The sequence below is a fragment of the Cyanistes caeruleus genome, chromosome 13, assembly GCF_971803275.1.
Source record: "Cyanistes caeruleus chromosome 13, bCyaCae1.hap1.1, whole genome shotgun sequence".
Classification (NCBI taxonomy): domain Eukaryota; kingdom Metazoa; phylum Chordata; class Aves; order Passeriformes; family Paridae; genus Cyanistes; species Cyanistes caeruleus.
In genome coordinates this window covers 15,836,754-15,855,934 of record NC_141713.1, presented here as the reverse complement: position 1 = coordinate 15,855,934, position 19,181 = coordinate 15,836,754, and the positions used below count along the sequence as shown (strand labels likewise).

The 19,181-nt window shown below is 42.6% G+C and overlaps 1 protein-coding gene and 1 long non-coding RNA gene across 13 annotated transcripts in view; one reads left to right on the top strand and one right to left on the bottom strand.

Moving 5' to 3' along the window:
- Positions 1-19,181, top strand: part of RORA (RAR related orphan receptor A) — a 396,157-nt gene that overhangs the window by 367,642 nt on the left and 9,334 nt on the right. For all 12 annotated transcript variants that reach the window (XM_086849261.1, XM_086849259.1, XM_086849262.1 and 9 more), the window contains 3 exons: positions 7,284-7,369; positions 15,295-15,436; positions 17,097-17,492. In XM_086849261.1, coding sequence (XP_086705387.1) covers positions 7,284-7,369; positions 15,295-15,436; positions 17,097-17,492 — 624 coding nt within the window. The remainder of the gene's footprint in view (positions 1-7,283; positions 7,370-15,294; positions 15,437-17,096; positions 17,493-19,181) is intronic.
- LOC111934206 (uncharacterized) overlaps positions 11,010-19,181 on the bottom strand; it is a 28,101-nt gene continuing 19,929 nt past the window's right edge. The window contains exon 3 of the long non-coding RNA XR_015275876.1: positions 11,010-15,472. This is a non-coding gene — a long non-coding RNA (uncharacterized LOC111934206). The remainder of the gene's footprint in view (positions 15,473-19,181) is intronic.

Genomic DNA, 19,181 nt, shown 5'->3' with positions numbered 1-19,181 from the left:
ATAAAGACAAGACAGTGGAGAGATACGAGTGTTACACAGAAGGAGATTAGAATCACATAGTGTTGTACACGTTAATGAAAGGGAGCAAACATCTGAGCTCCTCTAAAAACCCTAGATCAGTTTTTAGCTTGTGTACATGAACACTTGCAGAAGTCCTAGATTGCTTGTATTGGGACATTATTTTGATTTTCCTTTATAGGAATTCAGAGTATTATGGTGATATTATGATATTAAGGATTTACAGCAATTTTCTATTTGAATATAGCATTAAAAATAGAGACCTCACCACCACAACTTCACTGAAATAGTTTTGCCTTTTAGAAAACCCAAACTATTTTCCATTATGCCTTCTTTCATTAGACATTCAGGTGTCTTTGTTGAAGCCAATGCTTCATGTAACAGCAGAGCTCTCGTTCTTTAAATTGAAATATATGTCAGTAAAATTTTGTGTGGCTTAAAGGAAAACACAATCCTAAACCTCAGTGATCCTGGCATGGGAATATGAACTCCTACTACACTGTTTCCTTCCACGTGCCCAGATCAAACAGATGTTGAAGGAACTTACACTGATACCTCAAAGTCAGTCTGACAAGCCCCAGAAGTGCTCAGGTGGTGCTGTGCTGTTTATCCTGTATCTCCTTTAATATGGATGTTTCCAGCATTTGGGAATGCTGAGCAGTGTCAGTGACCTGCTGAGGGATCCAGCTGTGCCCAGGCCCACAGAGCTCATTGTGGCATTGCAGCATTTCTGCCTTGTGTGTTTGAGGAGTTGCTCATACTTTACTTTTAATTAATACTTCGGTGGCCATGTTCGTTTCTACTCCACCCATCACACCCACAGACTTCAAAGGATTTGTACCAGTATAACCTCAGTATTTATTTTATTACCAGTGTGATTTCCTAAGGAAACAAGGCTTGGAAAGGTTGTTTGTGTTTGTGTGGTTTTCTACCCATCACCCCAATCCTCCCCATTTCCAAAACACTTCAGCCAAGCTTGAGAGCATCAGTGGTTCCAAAGATGTGAAAACTGAAAATCTGAGAAGGTTCCCCATCTGATCCCCCCCTGAGAGACAGTGTGCCACCGTGCTCAACGTGTAACAGAGAGGAAGATGCAAAGAATATTCCATGTGCTTCTGCTGGGAAGGCTTCTGCTGGAATTTCAACCTTCCTGGCCCCAGAAAAATCCAACCACGAGACACAAATCTCTTTTGCTAGTTCTTCTCTGGAGCTGTTTGTTGCCAGGTCTGTCACTGCAGTCTCCAGCGGGGTCTGCTCAGAATGTCTTTATGATGGGGATTGTGTGTGGAATAAACACACCTTCACACAAGGAGTTGATCAAACACGTTCAGTGTGTTCTAAAATCACCTCAGGTGTCTCCCAAGCAGCCATCATCCGCAGAAGCACACGGGCTTGCAGTGTTCCAGGGCGTGTGAGTGGCCAGATGGTCACTTCACAGCGTACGTGGATGGGGTGGGCAGAGCTGTGCTGCCACCAGTGCTCGGTTCAGTGGAACTGCAGCGTTGGGAAGCTGCAGGTGTTCAGAGGCGAGTCATTTGCAGCCAGCTCAAATTACTTAGGGTACATGACAGAGCAAATTATTTAGGTAATGAAGCTGAAAATGCAGGAAGATTAGAATATTATATAGTAAAATCATTCCGTGTTAATTCAGTTTGTGATCAGATATCATGTTGCTTTAAATACCACATTACATGCAGTACCCTTGTTTGAGCCAATGAATATGTATGAATATGTCACTGAATATGTATGCCTCCTAATTTAATCAATATACTTACAAACAGCACTAGCAGGGATGTCTGGCACAAAGTGCATCCCTCTAGAAGCAGGTTGGCCCAATTTGCCTATGTTTCACATTCATTTCAGAGCCCTTCTTGATTAGCTGTACAGCCATCCACAGCAGAGAGGTTGGGCACAGGTGAGCCACATCCAGGGAAAGGGCTCAGAAGGTTGCTGCAGCCAGGGAAGGGATTGCTCCTTAAGTAGTGCCCTGAGCCCCAGGAGGTGCCAGCTGCACCCTGCCTGCTGTCTGTACCCTGCTGGAGCCTTAGGGCAGGTCCTCAGCTCAGCTGGGGATGCTTTCTCCACAAACCCATGCACAGTGTCCATGGAGGCTTGAAGGAGTAGAGACTGATACGTGCTTAAGTCCATCCATACTGAGTGGAAAAGTGTACACCTGGAATTTCTGCCTTGGGAGCTGTGACCAGGAGCTCCTTAGAAGTGCTCGTGTCTCAGTGGTGCCAGCCAACACAGGCAGCTGGGACCCCAGGTACCCTGGGAGAAGGGAGCACCTCCTGCACCAGCTTTCCTTTCCAGAAAACACTTTTTAAATTCAGAAATAGTAAGACACAGTAGGATTTGCCTTTCACCTTCTAAAAGTTAGGCTTGTAATTAAAATATCATTAGATTCTTTCACTGTTGAATGAAGAGGAGGCCTCTCCACTCAGGGGTTTGTGTTGGTTGTTATGAATAAGATGAATCATATGCCCTTTTTCCTTCTTACTTTCTATTTCTCCTTTCCTCTCTTCCTGCCTTCACTCTAGAGGAGACAAGACAATTAACTTCATTAATTACCCAACTTTCTAGTTCACTCAGGTCAGCTGGGCAGATCTCCCCTAAAAGGCAGACATGGGACCAATTCTTGCATCTACAGAGCCCTTCCCAAGATACCAGATCTTTGTGTGCATGTACAATTTTAAAATGAACAGTGCAAAAACAGACGGAGGGAAGGAAAAATCCTTTTCTACCCCAAGACAATTAGTTCACTAGAAACAAGTTTTTTATTCACAAATGTTAATGGGGAGAAAAAAACTTATGTGTTTGGAAAACAATTTTTTCTTTTTAAATGTGTTCTTCAAGGTGAACTGGTGACACACTTTCCTGTGCTGAGGCTCAGTGTGTTTCTGTTTAAGTGACAGTTCTGGGGAGAAAGGTGACCTGTGCCTTGCTTGGCTGTACAGGCTCTTACCCTGATCTGAGTCTGCCCTATGAGTTGCAAAGAGAGAAATTGAATATTATTATGAGCTTGTACAGTGCATTCCCTTACAGATACAGAAATAGATTTTCTAACTTCTCTACTGCACAAACTGGACAAGGAATAAAACAACATTTCATGATGTGGGAATTAAGACAAAGGAAGAGGCTAGAGGTCTAGAGGATTTGGCTGGGGGAGGGAACTTGAAAAAGGAGGCAAACCCAGTGAAACTGTTCTGGGTTTGGGGAACAAAGTCCCCTGGAGCAGGAGGGAATAAGGCATATTGTCCTGTTCCAGGTGCCAGCAGAAGATGTCATAGAGTGCTCTCACTGGCTGGCTGCTGGCATGTTCCCTCGGAATTAGGTGGAGGCAATGGTTTAAGCATACCAGAGCTGCCTCAGACAGTTGCCATGTGAAGACACAGTGGATGGAGGAAGAAAAAATGTTCAGGGGGAAAAACACTGGCTTTTACCCCCCTGTAATGCTTGGGCTCAAATCCTATTCAGTGTGATTTTGAGCAGATCAGGGTCCACACTCCTTTTTCTGGAAGCTTGTCTGACATTTCAGCAGGAGGAATGTTACCAGGCAGTCTGGTAGCTTGGACCCAGCAGCTCCAAGTGAAGGCACTTGACCTGGGGGGTGCTGGTGAGTGGAGAGGCCCTTTGCTGTGGAGATGAGCTTGCTTGACATCAGTGTGTAGGGATTGCTGCCTTCAGGCCTAGGAAGGTCCCTTCTTTCTCTCAGGAGCCCTTTCTGTAGCAACTTGTTTGGTGGTGGGTCTCCGTGCTCAAGCTTTCATTTGTTGCTCTTGGTGCTTTGTTTGGGCTTTTATTCCTCCTCTTTGCTGCCTTTGGCACAGGACAGCCTTGGTAGGATTGTGGAGCACTGTTATTTCAGGGTGTGAAAGAGTCCTAGGCCTTTAATCTGGGAGTACAAACTACATCTGTCACCTGGGTATCTGTGGCAGTTCCTAAGCAACCACAAGAGTTTATTTTTTTCTGCAGTTCATATTTAAGAAATAATTTGCTCATGCATGAACCAGCCTGAATCAGCCTGAGCACCACCCCAGGAGACAGAAATTGTAAACTGTAATTTAGGCTAATTCTAGTCTAAAGCATGAATTAGAGTATTTTATGTAATCTTGAAAAATATACCATATAAATAAATGTAAGCAGAGAACAGGTACAATTAATTTGAGCACAGTAGGAAGCTTTAAGTAACTCTGGGAATGTGAGAAACCAAGTCGGAACATATTCTTGACATGTAAAAATATTTCCCACCTGCCTTGTTTGCATAAGAAGAAGGTTTTAGCAAGTACATATTTGCATGTCAAAGTTAAAAGTGGGGAAAATATTTTCACCCTTGTAAGAAAAAATGCATAATCTTGGCACAGGCAATTTGCATTTAGTAAGTTTAAAGTATCTTAAGTCCTTTCATGCTGTATGGGAAGTGTATGAACGTGCGACAGGGGTTCCATTTCAATGAGTTGATTTGCAAAGGCACCACGTGGAGCAGTAATTGATCTGATCTCTCCCTGCATTAATTTGTCCTACAATTGGTTGTGGCAGTCCCCAGCGATTCGTGCTTCTGAGATTCATCCATTGTCCTGCATCTCAGAGTGCAGCACTGAGTTGGAGTTTTAAATGCTGTGTGCCTAATTGAAAGTAAGTACCTTGAGTACATTAAGTAAATTTGAGGAAATCAGGAATTCTAAAACTGTACCTGATTTGGTGCCGGCACTCATAAAAATGATGTTGGGCAAATGCTGGCACAGCTGGAGCCTGTGAATCTGTGGTGATTCTCTTATACCAGTAAAGCAGCCTGGAAAATGCATTTGGGACTAATTATGGCACCTTTTAGACTATTACTAACCTAGCTTTAGGCCATCACTTTGAAGGCATGTTACATTCCTTCAGAAACACTCTGCAAATGTCCTGTTGCTTAAGAAATAGGGATTGCATAGACAGGCTTCATGGGTGATTTAACTAACATGCTGGAGATTGTAGATAAACTAGATCCAATTATATCATACCTATTCAAAATAAGGCAGTAATTATGTATATAAAAGTGAAATGTAAAAAAAAATACGTTGCCATGTAGCTGTGGAGATAAGCCTTGTCAGTACCCTGTCCAAGGAGCTGCAGAAGGCTGCTGATTCACTGCAGCAGAAGAGAAAAATAATCATATGTTGAAAAGGCACAACTGGGATTTGGTAGAGCTATTCTGGAATTTGCCCACAGGATTGCTCTCTGAATTTGAACTGCATATGATACAAATTCTGAGTTTCTGTGAATTTCAGCCTATTCTTCAACTTGTTGATGTGAAGGAGGTTTTATGCTACCCTTTTTGCTACAAGCTCATAAACATGTGAGGCCCCAGTAATAATTCATGTAGCACATGAATGAAACAGCACACACATCATTTTTCCCTTTATTAGTTCACTTCCTTCTCCACTGTGTTTAATGTGTTAGCTGAAAGCAAAGTGAAATTAAAACCATTTTGGGGGAAGTAGTATTTCCTTCCTTAAGTATCTTAAACAGACCTCTTAATTTCAGCCTGTTATTTTTTTGCTGCAAGGATGGTGGGGGTTTAAATGTCAAGGATGCCAAGGTCCTTCTGCTGGGAGCAGATACAAGTGGTGTCCCACTGAATGGGGCGGCTTGGAAAGCTGCTGGTGTGGAACTGCCTGGCAGAAGCCCTGGAGTCTGTAGGTGTTGGGCACTGCCTTCCCCAGCAGATGATTTTAGTTGCTTTCGGGTTCCCAGGAGCAAATAGGTCCCGCTTGTGTGCTGCTGCTACTCAGCTGCCCCTTTCTTGCATTTGATGTCACCTGGAGAATATTTTGAGTTGGTGCTGTGCTACAAGTCTTCTGGGCTTCTGCTTTATAATTATCTTATGCTTTGGGCCAGATCCTGAGCTGCAATGTGTTGTGCTGCAGTGAAATGGAGCACACAGTAGCACTGGAAGATGACTCTTGATTAATAATAAGCAGCCAGTTAGGGATTCAATGACACGCAGAATGCAGTGTTGTTACAGACACGGCTTTTTGAGAACAGAGTACAACTGAAGTTAAGCTAATGCATTGTAAGACAGTAGTATTAGATGTGATACTGTGTGTTGTCACAGACTGGATAGCTGGAAATTGGATGAAAGAGGAGCTCCCTTAAACAAGGCAGCTTGTGAATGGATTTGAGCTCCTGACGGAGGTGAACAGCTCTTGTTAATGTGTCACAGTTGCAGACACAGCAAGAGTTGCACTTGTACTGTTCCAACTAAGCCACTTCCAGAAAACTGATGCAGCTTCATCCTAACACACTGCGGCAGAGCGAGGGCTTTCCTGGGGCTTCAGTCACCTACCTGTGTGTGCTCTGTGCAGTGAGCACTGCCAAGCACATGGGAAATGTGCCCTGCTGGTTCTGATCACTAAAGCACTGCCTGTGTATGGTCTGTCCAACACTGCCAGCAAAACAACTGCAGCCATGTACTCCAAAAGCAGCTGGGAGGTGTCCCTGGGCATGCAGGAGCCCCTTTTTGGACCCATGTATTCACACAGGAAGGTGATTGATTTAGGGATAGTCACACCCCAAACTGAATTCAGCAGGTGGGTTTATATGTATGAACTTATATTTATCAGAGCTTCTGTGATTTATAACTGTATGGTGTCTTCCAGACTGTACCAACTCCTCTGGTTTCAGTAAACTGAGTGCTGCTGTATTTTCCTGCCTTGTTTTTTTATTGTGGTAGATAATACACAAATAATTCCCTTTTGATTCAGATAGGTAATTTTTGGGTTTCTCATGCAAAATGGAGTTGCTCTTTGCCTGGTAACTTCTATTTAGGGTTGGCCAGTCATGCGAGCTGGGTGGATATTGGTGGCTGTGGTAAAGGTGGTACATTTACTTTCAGGTAGGGCAAGCTTTAAGATTGCCTGCTATGGTCTTGCATGAAGAAACCTTGCAGCTGGAACAAGCCTTCCTAGTGTCATCTTAGCTCTTTGGCCAAAATGTGAACTCTCCTATTCTTTTTGGCTTTGAAATGCTGATTCCAGCCTTCTTGTGGGTTCTTAAACACCTTCTCAAATGACCCATTTTAATAACCCAAAAGCTATTATATAACGAGCAGCCATAATTTAGTCCAAAGCTCTAGGGGATCCTTGCAGTTCAGCAATGAATAGTTAATGCAGTATAATGTTTAGCAGGTTATTAGTTTTCACTGTACAAATGCTGATCAGGGAATGCTTTTATAAGGTGTTTAAAAGAAAATGTAATTAACTGGTTGCGTGCTTCTGTTGCAGCTCAAATTGAAATTATTCCATGCAAGATCTGTGGAGACAAATCATCAGGAATCCATTATGGTGTCATTACATGTGAAGGCTGCAAGGTAAGCTTCTAAAATATTAAGTCTGAAAAGAAGCATTTAGCCTTTTGATAGTGATTATTTTCCTTCTTTTTTTAAAGAGCAAGCATTGCTCCTAAGTTGAATATAAAATTATTAGGGATTCTGAAGTACTGGTTTTATTTGGGCTTTAAATAGAATGTTTCTAGCACAGTTACATTGCTGCAGATTTTAGGACAATCCTCAAAATCACACAGTTGTGCTAGGGGTGCTGTACATTGTCTCTTGCTGCATAAGCAGAAGAGAGTGCAGGGAGATGATCTGCTTCAGGCACACCACCAAGAGCCTGTTCAGTACATTCAGCTGAGGGAGGACGAGTCTGGCTTGCTTCAATCTCCCCATCTGGTTTTGCTCTGTAAGTTGCTGTGAAGCTCTGTTGAAACAGGTGAGAGCTCTCCCCTCTGTTTTCTTTTGCACTGTGCTGCAGTTACAAATCTATTCTGTTTGGGAGGGGAGACAGTGTTTCACAATAGCAGGTGCTTCTGGTGTTCAGCATGCACAGGTTTTGCTGAAAGCACTGCCTGTTCCTTGCAGGGAAATTGCTGCTGTGTAAGGTTTAGGCTTTGAAGTTTTTCCTGGAGTTGTACCTTTGGTAAATCTAGTGAACAAGGACTGCACTAGAAGCACTTCAGTTTTGTTCAGTGTGTCTGTCACAACCAGGAATTAAACTGGACAGTGCCAACACCAGGTGGGAGTGAAGCTGATCACTCCTTTTGATCCTTAGTGCAGAATTACAGTGCTGGCTTGGGGTGACACAGTATGCACAGCATGCTCTGGCTTGTTGCTTGGATCTGTGTTGCAATCCCATACTGATAGGTTTTTGCCTCTTAATCTATACTTGAGGTATGAAGAATTGATGATTATGATAGTTTTTATTCTTCTCTCTTCACCTGCTTGATATTAAAACCCATCTTCAAAAAGTAACTTCCTTGCATTCACATTATAAAGTTCTCTGTTGTGTTTTTCCCAGGAAGACTTTTGTGTTTTCATTAACACATTCTCTCAGTCTTGTATTGGTAACAATGAAGGAAAAAACTAAATGTAAGAATCTTGGAATGATATGGGAACAGCACCTTCTGCCCTTTGTGACTGCTGTTGCTATGGAAAATACAAGAAATGCACTAAAAATGCATGGATAACAAAGTGGTGACTTTTTCCAGCTTTATGTTGTTAAGCAGCCTTTGTCAATTTTCAGCTGTGGGAAGTGCAGACATTTGATGTAAGAATTCTGCTGTTTGACTGAGTTGTCAAAGATCAAGTTCTGTTCAGGGTCTGAGAGCTCTTTAAATGGTCTGGGACCAGAGTACCTGGGAGAGAGATCCATGACATCCAAACCTGAGTGCAGACACAGCAGGGTTAACATGTCTGATGGTGCTGATGCTTGGCCAGGCCTCCCCACACTGGGTTTCTTGAAGAGCAGGAGCCCAAGGACAGGGAAGCTGCCAGCTGTGTTTTCCTTCCTTCATCTTCATGCACTTAGTGAGAAATGTGAGTGCAGTTTACTGTGTTTTAGAAGAAATTATGTTCCTTCAAATGCTGTATAAATCAAGTTCCCTTGGAGCTCTGTGCAATCCTCTGCTTCTGAGAATTCCACCAGAATGGTCAGCTGGTGAGAAGGGCAAAAGGGAAAGCAAGCAGGAGGGATGCTCAGCACGCTGAAACCCATTTGAACCTTGAAAGCAGTGTGAGAAATAAGGCAGTGGCCCAGTGAATGATTTTGGCATTTTCTCCTCCTCTTGAAGGAGCACAGTAAAGTTTTGTAGCCATACCATTTCTGACAGAATTTTAAAGCCAATTAATATCAATTTAGTCAACCAAGTTATCTTCCTTTGAGAAGCTCAGTCCTAAAGAAGCTCAGTCTTATTTAATGCCAGAGCCCAGAGGACCTGCAAGTACTGACAGACTGGGGTAGTGCTAGTGGGCATAAGCCACAGGAAGAGTTTGCGTGATCATGGCCGAGGCAGCATTTAAAATGCCCTACTGTGACTGATTCTGCTTGTGCTATGCTCTTCAACAGTAATGTCAACAAAGTCTCACCCAACAGAACTATTTTGGCTGGTGAAAAGGTTGGCATAGCTTGGCTTCTGCCAAAGCAGCCAGGTGTGGATTGGTATGGGTTTCTTCTCCCAGCTTTTCTGTGGCTATGACTGCTGCAGGTTTGAGCATGCTTATGTTGCTCTTCATGTTATGCTAAAGCTTCCTTTGTAAAAAGTACTTGGCTGCAAAGACCTCATTCCCAGTCCTGTGCCTTGGCTCCTGCAGCCAATGTCCTGCACAGTCCCAGAGAAGTCAGTGAGGTTCTGCCCAGGTGCCACAAACCCACCCAGGTGCCTCAGATGGCAGAGCAGGGCTGTGGCTGTCAGAAGGGAACAGCTGTGCTGCTGCCCTCAAGCCAAGCCTGTCAGGAGCGATCTACAGGCAGCAACAGCCATGGCAGAGTGGGGTGTTTACAGCTTGGGCTGCTTTCACTCCAGTTTGGCACAAGCTTTAATGTTACTTAATCCTAATGTTAACTTAAATGTTACTCTGTAAATACTGATAACCAGCAGAAATACAATTTATTCTAAACCTGAAGTTTTAGTTGCAAAGACCTGTGCAGTTCTGATCTGTATCACAGATGAAATCACAGACCAGCTTTTGTCAAATTGACTTCTGCTGATCCTTTTGCTCTTCTGCAGCCTTGCAACCCATGCATTTCACAGAGTTGAAAGTGCTCTGACCAGATTGAGCTGTTGCATTGCATTTCACATAACTAGACGTGACGATTTGTAATGAAACCCATTAGTGTTTCTTGGGAAGTTTTCATTTCCTACCTTGCTATGATGTTGCTGGCTGCTTTTATGAAGTTAGTGGCAGTGTTTTGCACAGGCATTGAGTACTCCCAACCCATCAGCCTATTTAGCTCAATTTTAATCTGCCTTTAAAAGAGCAAAATTTAACACCCCTTCATCATCTGTCCCTTAACTGAAAATTTGAGCTTATAGTTAGGCTGTGTTTTACACTTGATCTAGGAGGGCTTCTGTGGCTTATTACAAATAAAATAAATTTTTAAGGAGAGGGTAGTTTTAAGAGCACTGCTGACAAAACTGGTATCTGTATGGAGCACTTCACTCAACCATTAGCTGTGGGAACCCATTAACAACCTTTTATGCTGTAGGAAGGACCAGGCTGGGAAAGGAGACTGGATTTTACACATGCATGTTCTTTTCCATTAGCTGAACGTTGAATTCAGTTTCCTGTTGTCATATAATGAACTGCATCATTTAATTCACAGACACAGTTACTTGGGTTTGCTATCAATAGATCCTGCCCAGCTGACCCACCAATGCAGCAGCAATCCCTCTCTTTGCTGTCTGTATGCAGCTGGTCTCACTAAACCACCCATACAGGGCATTGCTGGGCATTTCAGATGCTTTCAAAGGTTTATCAGTACTGCCTTTTGTCTCTTGTGTTTTTTAAGACCTCAGATGATCTTGTTCATTGTAACTGCAGAGAACAGTCTGGGGTCTTTACTTCAGGAACAATACCTGATGTGCTGTCTTTGCCCATCTTGCTTTCATTTGTTGACAAACACAGTCTCACTCCTGTCTTTATTACCAATGTAAAACTGAAGGCTTTTGCTCTGTTTTCAGTGACACCAAATACTTTATTAACACAGTTTATTAAACAACATTGTCATTGCACTTTCCTTGCTTCGCAATTATAATACGTGCTGGTGGTCATAAAAGGGTTAAAAATCCAATTTGAATGTTTGCCTGTCTTTTGTATTACAGTGTGTTTTTCTGATGTTTCTTTGAAGAAAATTTGTGTTGGTGTTGGTTTGCTTTAGAAAACAGTAAAAGAATGACTCCCCCCAACTAATTGTTAATTGCTCAGAATATTGCAAAACTTAATGATACGTGGAAGTCTTTAAGTATTAGCCATAAATCATGGGATTATGAATAAGCCTTTGTTGTCACAGGCTTGCATACAGTCATTCCAAAACGTCTGCCATTAGGATGCAGCAAGGCAGCTGTCAGCTGTTTTCTTGTAATTAAACAGCCAATGAGCAGCTAATTAAGACATATGTGTATACAGAAGTGGAAGTGGGTATGTTAATGAACTGTAGGAATCAATTCATTAAATGAAAATTTGTCAAAAGACCAAACATGAGCTCAGCGTTTCAGCCCATGCGCAGTGGGGAGGGAGCCTGTGCGGTGCCATTTGGGATCCGAGGGAAGCACAGCTGGCTCAGGAGCCAGCTCAGACACCAACATCTCCAATGCTGAGCAGAGGAGTCACTGACATTATTAATAGACTTCGCTAAAACTGCTATTTACATTTCAAAGTCCTTTTTTAATAAGTTGTTATTCCAGCTGACTTGCAGATGAAAAGTTCTTGCGCTGTTTTTTTCCCAAACCTGATTTTGTGGCAGCAAGTGAAAACCCATAGACCGTGTTGTGTATAAATAGGAGTCTGAAACGCAGGGACCAAGCTGTGGCTTGTAGTGTGCTCTGCTCTTCTTCTGGCACCAAGTGGATCCATCTGCAGGAAGGGGAATGAGCAGAGCTCACTGACTGGGGCTGGATCTTTGTGCTGACACCAGGAGGGGCTGAGACTCAGCCCAAGTGTGCCACAGCCAGAGTGCTCTGGCACCGGGGCTCCTTTGGTGGAGCACCAGCTTTGTCTCTGTGCTTGATCAGGAGGGGTGGCTCTGCCTGGGCCCATCAGGTCACATGAAATAATGGCTGTAAACATGCCTGCAATAAAAAGCATGTGGCCTGGGCTGGCTTGCATAAGCCTTGAATGTATACACGTGTACCAAGCATGCATCCACCTCCTCCTTCCCGGTGGAAAAATTATAGCCAGCTCCGTGCCTCTGGCAAAAGCGAGGGAATAGAACAACAGAATAAATAGAGTGTTTCTCCTTTTAATAAAGAATACCTAGAAAGAAACTGTAGGTGCTTGCAGAAGGCTCCTATAATAGGGGCTTTCCCATGTGCCTTAAAGTGATGTGAAACCTCAAGAACCTCAAAAAGCTTACAAAACTCACAAGTAAAATGACAGCACCATAGAACAGGAAATCCTCACTTGACCTTCATTGTCAATTCACTCCCAAATCTCAGATACCTGTGTTTCTGAGCTCTGGACAAGTTTAGATTAGTTTTTGAAGTTTGTGGCAAGGTGTCTTCTTTCTTTAGCTATTGCTGATGTTTTCTTGGGTTTGTTTTTAAAAACACTCTGCTGTTTCTCTGGTTTGGAAAGTGCAAGTGCTTTTAAAGGCCTGGGTTCAGGCATTTCTGCTCTACTGGAAATTTAGCTTCCAGCTATAACTTAGCTGACATATTGTACACTAAAATGTATTGAGCAGCTGTGTCTCTAGGGAAAATCTGGAAAAGGAAAAAGGCCAGTATTTTCTCCATTATAATACTAAAAATAATCCTCAGCTTGACAAGGCTATTCTTAATAAAATATGCCAAGTGGCAATTCAGAATTAGTGTATGTATATATATCTCAGCTAAAGGAAGACATATGGATCCTTAAGGTTATTGGGACATGTTAGTTTCACATATTGTTTAGACTCATTTCCAGAATCTCAGAGGTGGCAGAGGGTTTCATGCAGCTTGTGTGTGAGAATGTCATTCAGTGTAACTAGAAAAGTGTTTGGAGAACTGAAATTTTCAGGGACTGATGCAGAACCTTGACCGGTCACTGGTCAGCTCAGTCCCTCATCCTGTTTTTCTGGTGAATGGCATTGCACTTGGAGTTTAGTGGTGAGCACACTTGTACTTGCATAGAGTGACAGGCTCCACTGATGGTGCTCCCAGAACTGGAAATGAATCTATCTACTTAACCAAGAGTTGGTTTCTCTAGAGGGATCAGTTGTGATGTTGGAATGGTAGACATTCCCACAGTATTTCAGGTTTTCTGTAGGGTGAAATGCACTCAGTTGGAGCTCAATATGTGCAATACTTTCAGTCTCAGTGACAATTATCTCCCTATTGACAAACATGAAACAACTGCTTGAAAGTTCAGTCATATAGAAACAAAGACCAGGAAAAAAAAGGGTAAGAAATTATGTACAGGAAAACAGGATTAAAGACAGCATCTTCAGTTTCTTGTTTTTCTTTTTATATTCCATGTTTCCCCAGTCAAGCTTTAATAAAAGGGGTGTAGTTAACAAAGACTGGTTCCCTCCTGCTAAGATGGAGCAGGGGCTTTGTCCGTGTTTTGCCATGTTTCTGTCTGCAGGCAGTTTGACAGGAAGTACTTGACTACTAGAGAATTATCATGCAGAAGTCCTTCCTTTGTTTGCTTCACCAAGTATCTGTGCGTGTGCTGAGGGACTCCAGCATGAAACCTCTGAGTAAATAACAAACTGGTAAAAGTCCAGCTTTAATTAAAAGGTGCCCAGCCTTTCCAAGGAACTATTTTACTTTGCAGCACTGTTAATTAATCCATTATGTGGCAATGTAAAACTAAAATAGTGTGCTCACTGCTCTCAAATGCCTCTTTAGAATGACTACATCTTTGCAGAATCCTTGTGAAGTAGGTATTACACACACAGCAGCTTATGTTTGGGCAGTCTGTGGCAAAAGGATGAAATGGACTTCAAAGCAAACAGCTGCAGAGCAGTTAATGACGTGCACCCTTGGAGGAGACAAAGTTGTAGCTGTGCGTAACCTTCCAGCTCCAGCTTTCTTTGGAGATGGGGTTACTCAGGAAAGAAATCACGCATAAAACGTGTTTTAGCTTTGCCCCTCCTTAAGAATCTAAATCCTGCACAGAACTGAATAAAATCTGGGCTGTCAGCATTAAACTAACTCACACAATAGCAGCAACAGGTGACAGCAGCACCAGTGCAATGCCCATCCCTCTGTCCTGGGCACTAGTGAGGCACCTCAAGTGCTGTGTCTGGTTTTGGGCCTCTCCTGACAAGCAAGACATTGAGGGGCCAGAGTGTGTCCAGAGAGGGGCAGCAGAGCAGGAAAGGGTGTGGAGCACAGATCTGTTACTGGTTTTAAGTCTGATAAGGAACAGCTGAAGGTGCTGGGATTGTTTAATCTGGAGAAGAGGAGGCTCAGGTGTGACCTTCTTGCTTTCTACGCTCCCTGACAGGAAGATGGAGCCAGATGGGGGTCAGGCTCTTCTCCCATGGAGCCAGCAACAGAACAAAAGGAAATGGCCTCATGCTGTGGCAGGGCAAGTTTCAATTGGATGTTAGGAAAAAATTCTTCACTGAAAGGGTGGGCAGGCATTGGAAAAGGCTATCCATGGAAATGGTGGAATCACGATCCCTAGAAGTGTTCAAAAAGGCATGTGGATGTGGCACTTGGGGTTTAGTGGTGAACAGAGTGGTGCTGGGGTAACGCTTGGACTTGATGATCTCAGAGGTCTTTTCCAAACTTAACAATCCTGTGTTTTTAAACAACATGTTAAGAAATTGCTTTTTGTAGGAGAAGCTGTTCAGCATCCTGCTGTATATTTTTAAACACATACACACTGGTGAGGCTGAACATCAGAGCCTGCTACTGTCACTCCAGAGAGCAGAACAGGGTGGTAGCTGTTGAATCCTGACTATTTTGGAGGACTGTGCCATCCCAGGAAAGATAGGAAATCAAGGCCTATAATTAGTTTTGTCTCATTTGGTAAGAGCTGGTGTACCATATGTAATATGGGATCTGTAAAACCAGTGAATAAAAAGTGTAATTCCTTTATGTGTTACAATGCTTTTTTAATGGACTGTTTCTTGCTAGTTACTGGGTGTTTTTTCTAAGAGAGAAAGAAACCAACAAAACTTTTAGTTTTAACTTCCTTTAGTTGACTATAGAGCACTTGAACTTCTTTTCTGCTAAGTATGCTACCTTTCAGAGTCTATTTGTTCCATCAGTCAGCAGCTTCTTGACATGTATTTTGCCATTGCATCCCAGGGCTTTTTCAGAAGGAGTCAGCAGAGCAATGCCACGTACTCGTGTCCTCGGCAGAAGAACTGTCTGATCGACCGGACCAGTCGGAACCGCTGCCAACACTGTCGCTTACAGAAATGCCTTGCTGTGGGGATGTCTCGGGATGGTAAGCGCTGCTAGCTTGGGGCCTAGCTGCAAAAAACTAACGTAAGGTGTAGCATGATGTATGGGCAACCAAAAAACATAGCATTTATGTGCTAATTGTGCATTGGGTGGTAGTTGAACTCGCTCATCAAGTGAGTTTTAGATGTTGCTATATATTTTTCTGTTACATGCTGTATGTTTTTAGACGTTGCTGTATACTCAAATGTATCTAAATCATGCACAAAGTTCTCTTTTTTTCCTATTTATCTATTACAGTTCCTAGTTAAGAGCTTTGTCTCTGGTCATTTCTTAGGATGCAGTTTTTTAGTCTCATGTGAATACTGCCCCTGTATATTCATTCCAACTTAAGTGACCTCCTGTAGTTGCAAGAAGCACTGCCTGGTGCATGGGTACAGATCAGAGCTGCTTCACAGTATTGACAGAAGTTAAATATTTATATAATGAATAATGGGAAAAACGCAAAGAAAAAAATAATGCAGTATTTTTTCAAAGATAGACTTCTAAAGGAAAGACGTTCCAGTGCTGTTAATATTAAGCCCAAAATTGCAGCTCGAGTAGTGACGAAAGCCCGCCTCTGCCAAACAGTTGCTTATGTAATTCAGTCAGAACGGGCTTTGCAGCTGAGACTTGCATGCCTCCCCCACGGATGGAATGGAGCTGCCACCACTTACCCATTTGAAGACCTGACTCAGTCTTTTCCTCTGACGCAGTGACAGCAGCACTGCATCTTCTACAAATACATACACATTACTCTAGGTACATGAGGCCCGATCAAGAAGATTGTTTCCAGATGGCATTTACTTCTTGAATTAAATTGTCTTTTTTTTTTTTTTTTATTGGCCATGGGACTAAAAACCTGAAAGAGTTGATCAGGTAATGTCCTCCAACACATTCGCTTTCCTGTAGAAAAGCAGAAGGCAGTAGTCACCTTTCTAAAGGATGAAGCTTTTACAGCTGCTAAGGTCCTGAAATCCCATGCTGCATCCTTGGGAATTCCCTGGATGCTGCAAACCAGTTGCTGGTGCCTTACGGCTGATGCTCCTCAAAGTCATAGTAATGTTGTGGAGGTGCCACACGCACTTGAGTGCACAGACACACAGGTTTAACAATTACTCATCTACTGAGTATTTTTGTTTGTCACAGAGGTGCTGAAGGCAGGTTCGGTGGTTCTTCCCATATGCTTTGGTCCCAATCCCAGTAAAGCTTGCTGTTGATACACTGAGATAGACCACAAAATTCAGCACCACACTCTGGGTTCACTGTGCAGTGTGGATGTACAGCTCAGCTGGAACTGAACAGTTGTCTCAGGCCAATGTGTTCTGGTTTAGCTTTTACGTTTTTAGGTAGGACTTGAATGCTGAAGATGTGCACCTGTCAACCTCAATGGACATACAAGATAAAATCTTTCCAGTACAGAAGTGGAAAGTTAATGAATTAAGCTAAACCAGTGACTTCTAATGGTCCATTTCAGTGGCATGTGAAGACAGTCTTTTAAAGAGCAGGTGCTGCAGCTGTGTACCTGTAACTGAGAAGTGTTTTGTAGGTGTGCATCCTGCAGATTTGGGGTTTGTGCTGTATCCTTCCATGTAGTGTTTAGAGTCACAATTAAAGGGTGGTGATGGACATGTAGAGATGTAATCTCTTGTGTGTCTGTATTTCAGCTGTAAAGTTTGGTCGAATGTCAAAAAAGCAGAGGGACAGCCTGTACGCCGAGGTGCAGAAACACCGAATGCAGCAGCAGCAGCGGGATCACCAGCAGCAGCCAGGAGAGGCAGAACCGCTCACACCAACATACAATATCACCACCAATGGGTTAACAGAGCTACATGACGACCTCAGTAATTACATTGATGGGCATACCCCTGAAGGTAGCAAAGCAGACTCTGCAGTTAGCAGCTTCTACTTAGACATACAGCCTTCTCCAGATCAGTCGGGTCTTGATATTAATGGAATCAAACCAGAACCAATATGTGACTACACACCAGCATCGGGCTTCTTCCCTTATTGTTCTTTTACAAATGGGGAGACCTCTCCAACTGTGTCCATGGCAGAATTAGGTAATGAGAGAGAAAAGCTTCCATTGTAATTGTCTTAACAGTACCCTTTGGATTAAAGTGACACATGTAGCCAGGTGATAGTGAGAATGCTGCTTCAGTAGAACTGTGGGCATGTATGGTGTGTGGCGTTCTTGTGTGAAGTGCACAGTAAATACCCTGATCTCGGGGCACACGGGGGACTCCTCACTGCTCTGGACTAAAGCTCCCAGGGGACTGTCGTTCATCAGCTCTACCAGTGTTGCTTTTGCTTTCAGTCCTTGCAATAGAACCCTTGGAATACAGATTAAGAAGCTAATTTTTTGTGCTGAGAAAACAGATAGGTAATTTCTTTATTTGCAGATTATTTTTTAACAATTTTATCTCCTTTTTTGTTACCTCAATACTGTTACTTCTAGCAAAAAGTGATGAGCAGATTTTCTTCTGCTCTTTACCTGAGAAAAGTACCAGGCTAATCTGGGGGCAGTTCTTGTCACTTGTTGAAGAGGATCTGGCCCCAGATACTAAAGGACATTTTTGAATGCAGCAAGTTTTGATAATTTCTCCAAGAGCCTTACAGTAACCACATTAATTAGCACATTTTACTTTAAAGTCTTCCCTTAATGATTACACTAGTGCTGAATTCCTCAAGTATGACTTGTCAACAGGTGAGACTGGAGTTAGAGTGTGCTGTGTGAGCTGGTTGTAAACAAAGTGGAACATGACATCAAAGAAGTGGTTTCATGATTCCCTTACTTATGTAAGCAGCCAGGCATTTAAAACTGATTCTTAAAACTTACTCAAGCTACATTTTTTCTAATTATTTTATTATGAAAACCTAAAAATAGTTTAAAAATCAGGTAATGAAAATTTTGTTTGGTTTATTTTGGTTTTTTTGAGAAGTTTTGCAGAGAGGAAGTCACAAGAAGCTTGCTTTATGATGTCCTTATGTTGCAGAATGCTGTTCTCTGCAATACAATTTGTCCTGACTCATTATTGCCAAAATATTGTGTCTGGCTTCAGTTCAAATAATTTCAGATAGGTAAAAAGAAGAAAATGTCAGGACAAAGACAATGCTGCCGGCTTTGTCTTAGTGAAATGATTGCTAATTTTCTCATGGAAAGTATTAAAAAGATCTACATTAAACCCAGGGGAAAAAAAAAAAAAGAGGGTTTTTCCCTTGTAGGCCTGGTGTTGGGCTTGGAACACTGGCCTAAGCTATGTTTGTCTTGTTGCTTACCCTTACTTACATAGTGCTTCATTTAAACCTGCACAGCATGATTTGGGCCCAGCACTAACATTACTGAACAATGTTTGAAGAATGTTTGTCTGCCAGACAAAGGTTTCAATTTAGAAAGGTGTGGCTGTTCAATGAAAATATTTAGGTGTGTGCTGAAATACAGTCCTGAAGTGAGGCGGAGCTTTTTTAATAGCATGGGAATATTTCACCTCCTGTATCCTGTAAGGGCACAGGGATCATGCAGTCAGCTGCTGCTACCAAGAACAAGTGTTTTAACTACACACTTGTAAAAAAAAAATTGCTCCTAAATACGTCAAAGCTATGGTGACAAAGTATAAATTATGTTATGTTCCACCTTACTGATTGTTCAGGTAGCACATATAATCTGATTTTACCTCATCTGTACATTAAAGACTTTTCAGGTAGTATCTTAAGCTACCGACAGTCTGATTGGTCCAGCAGTTCAGTTTGTG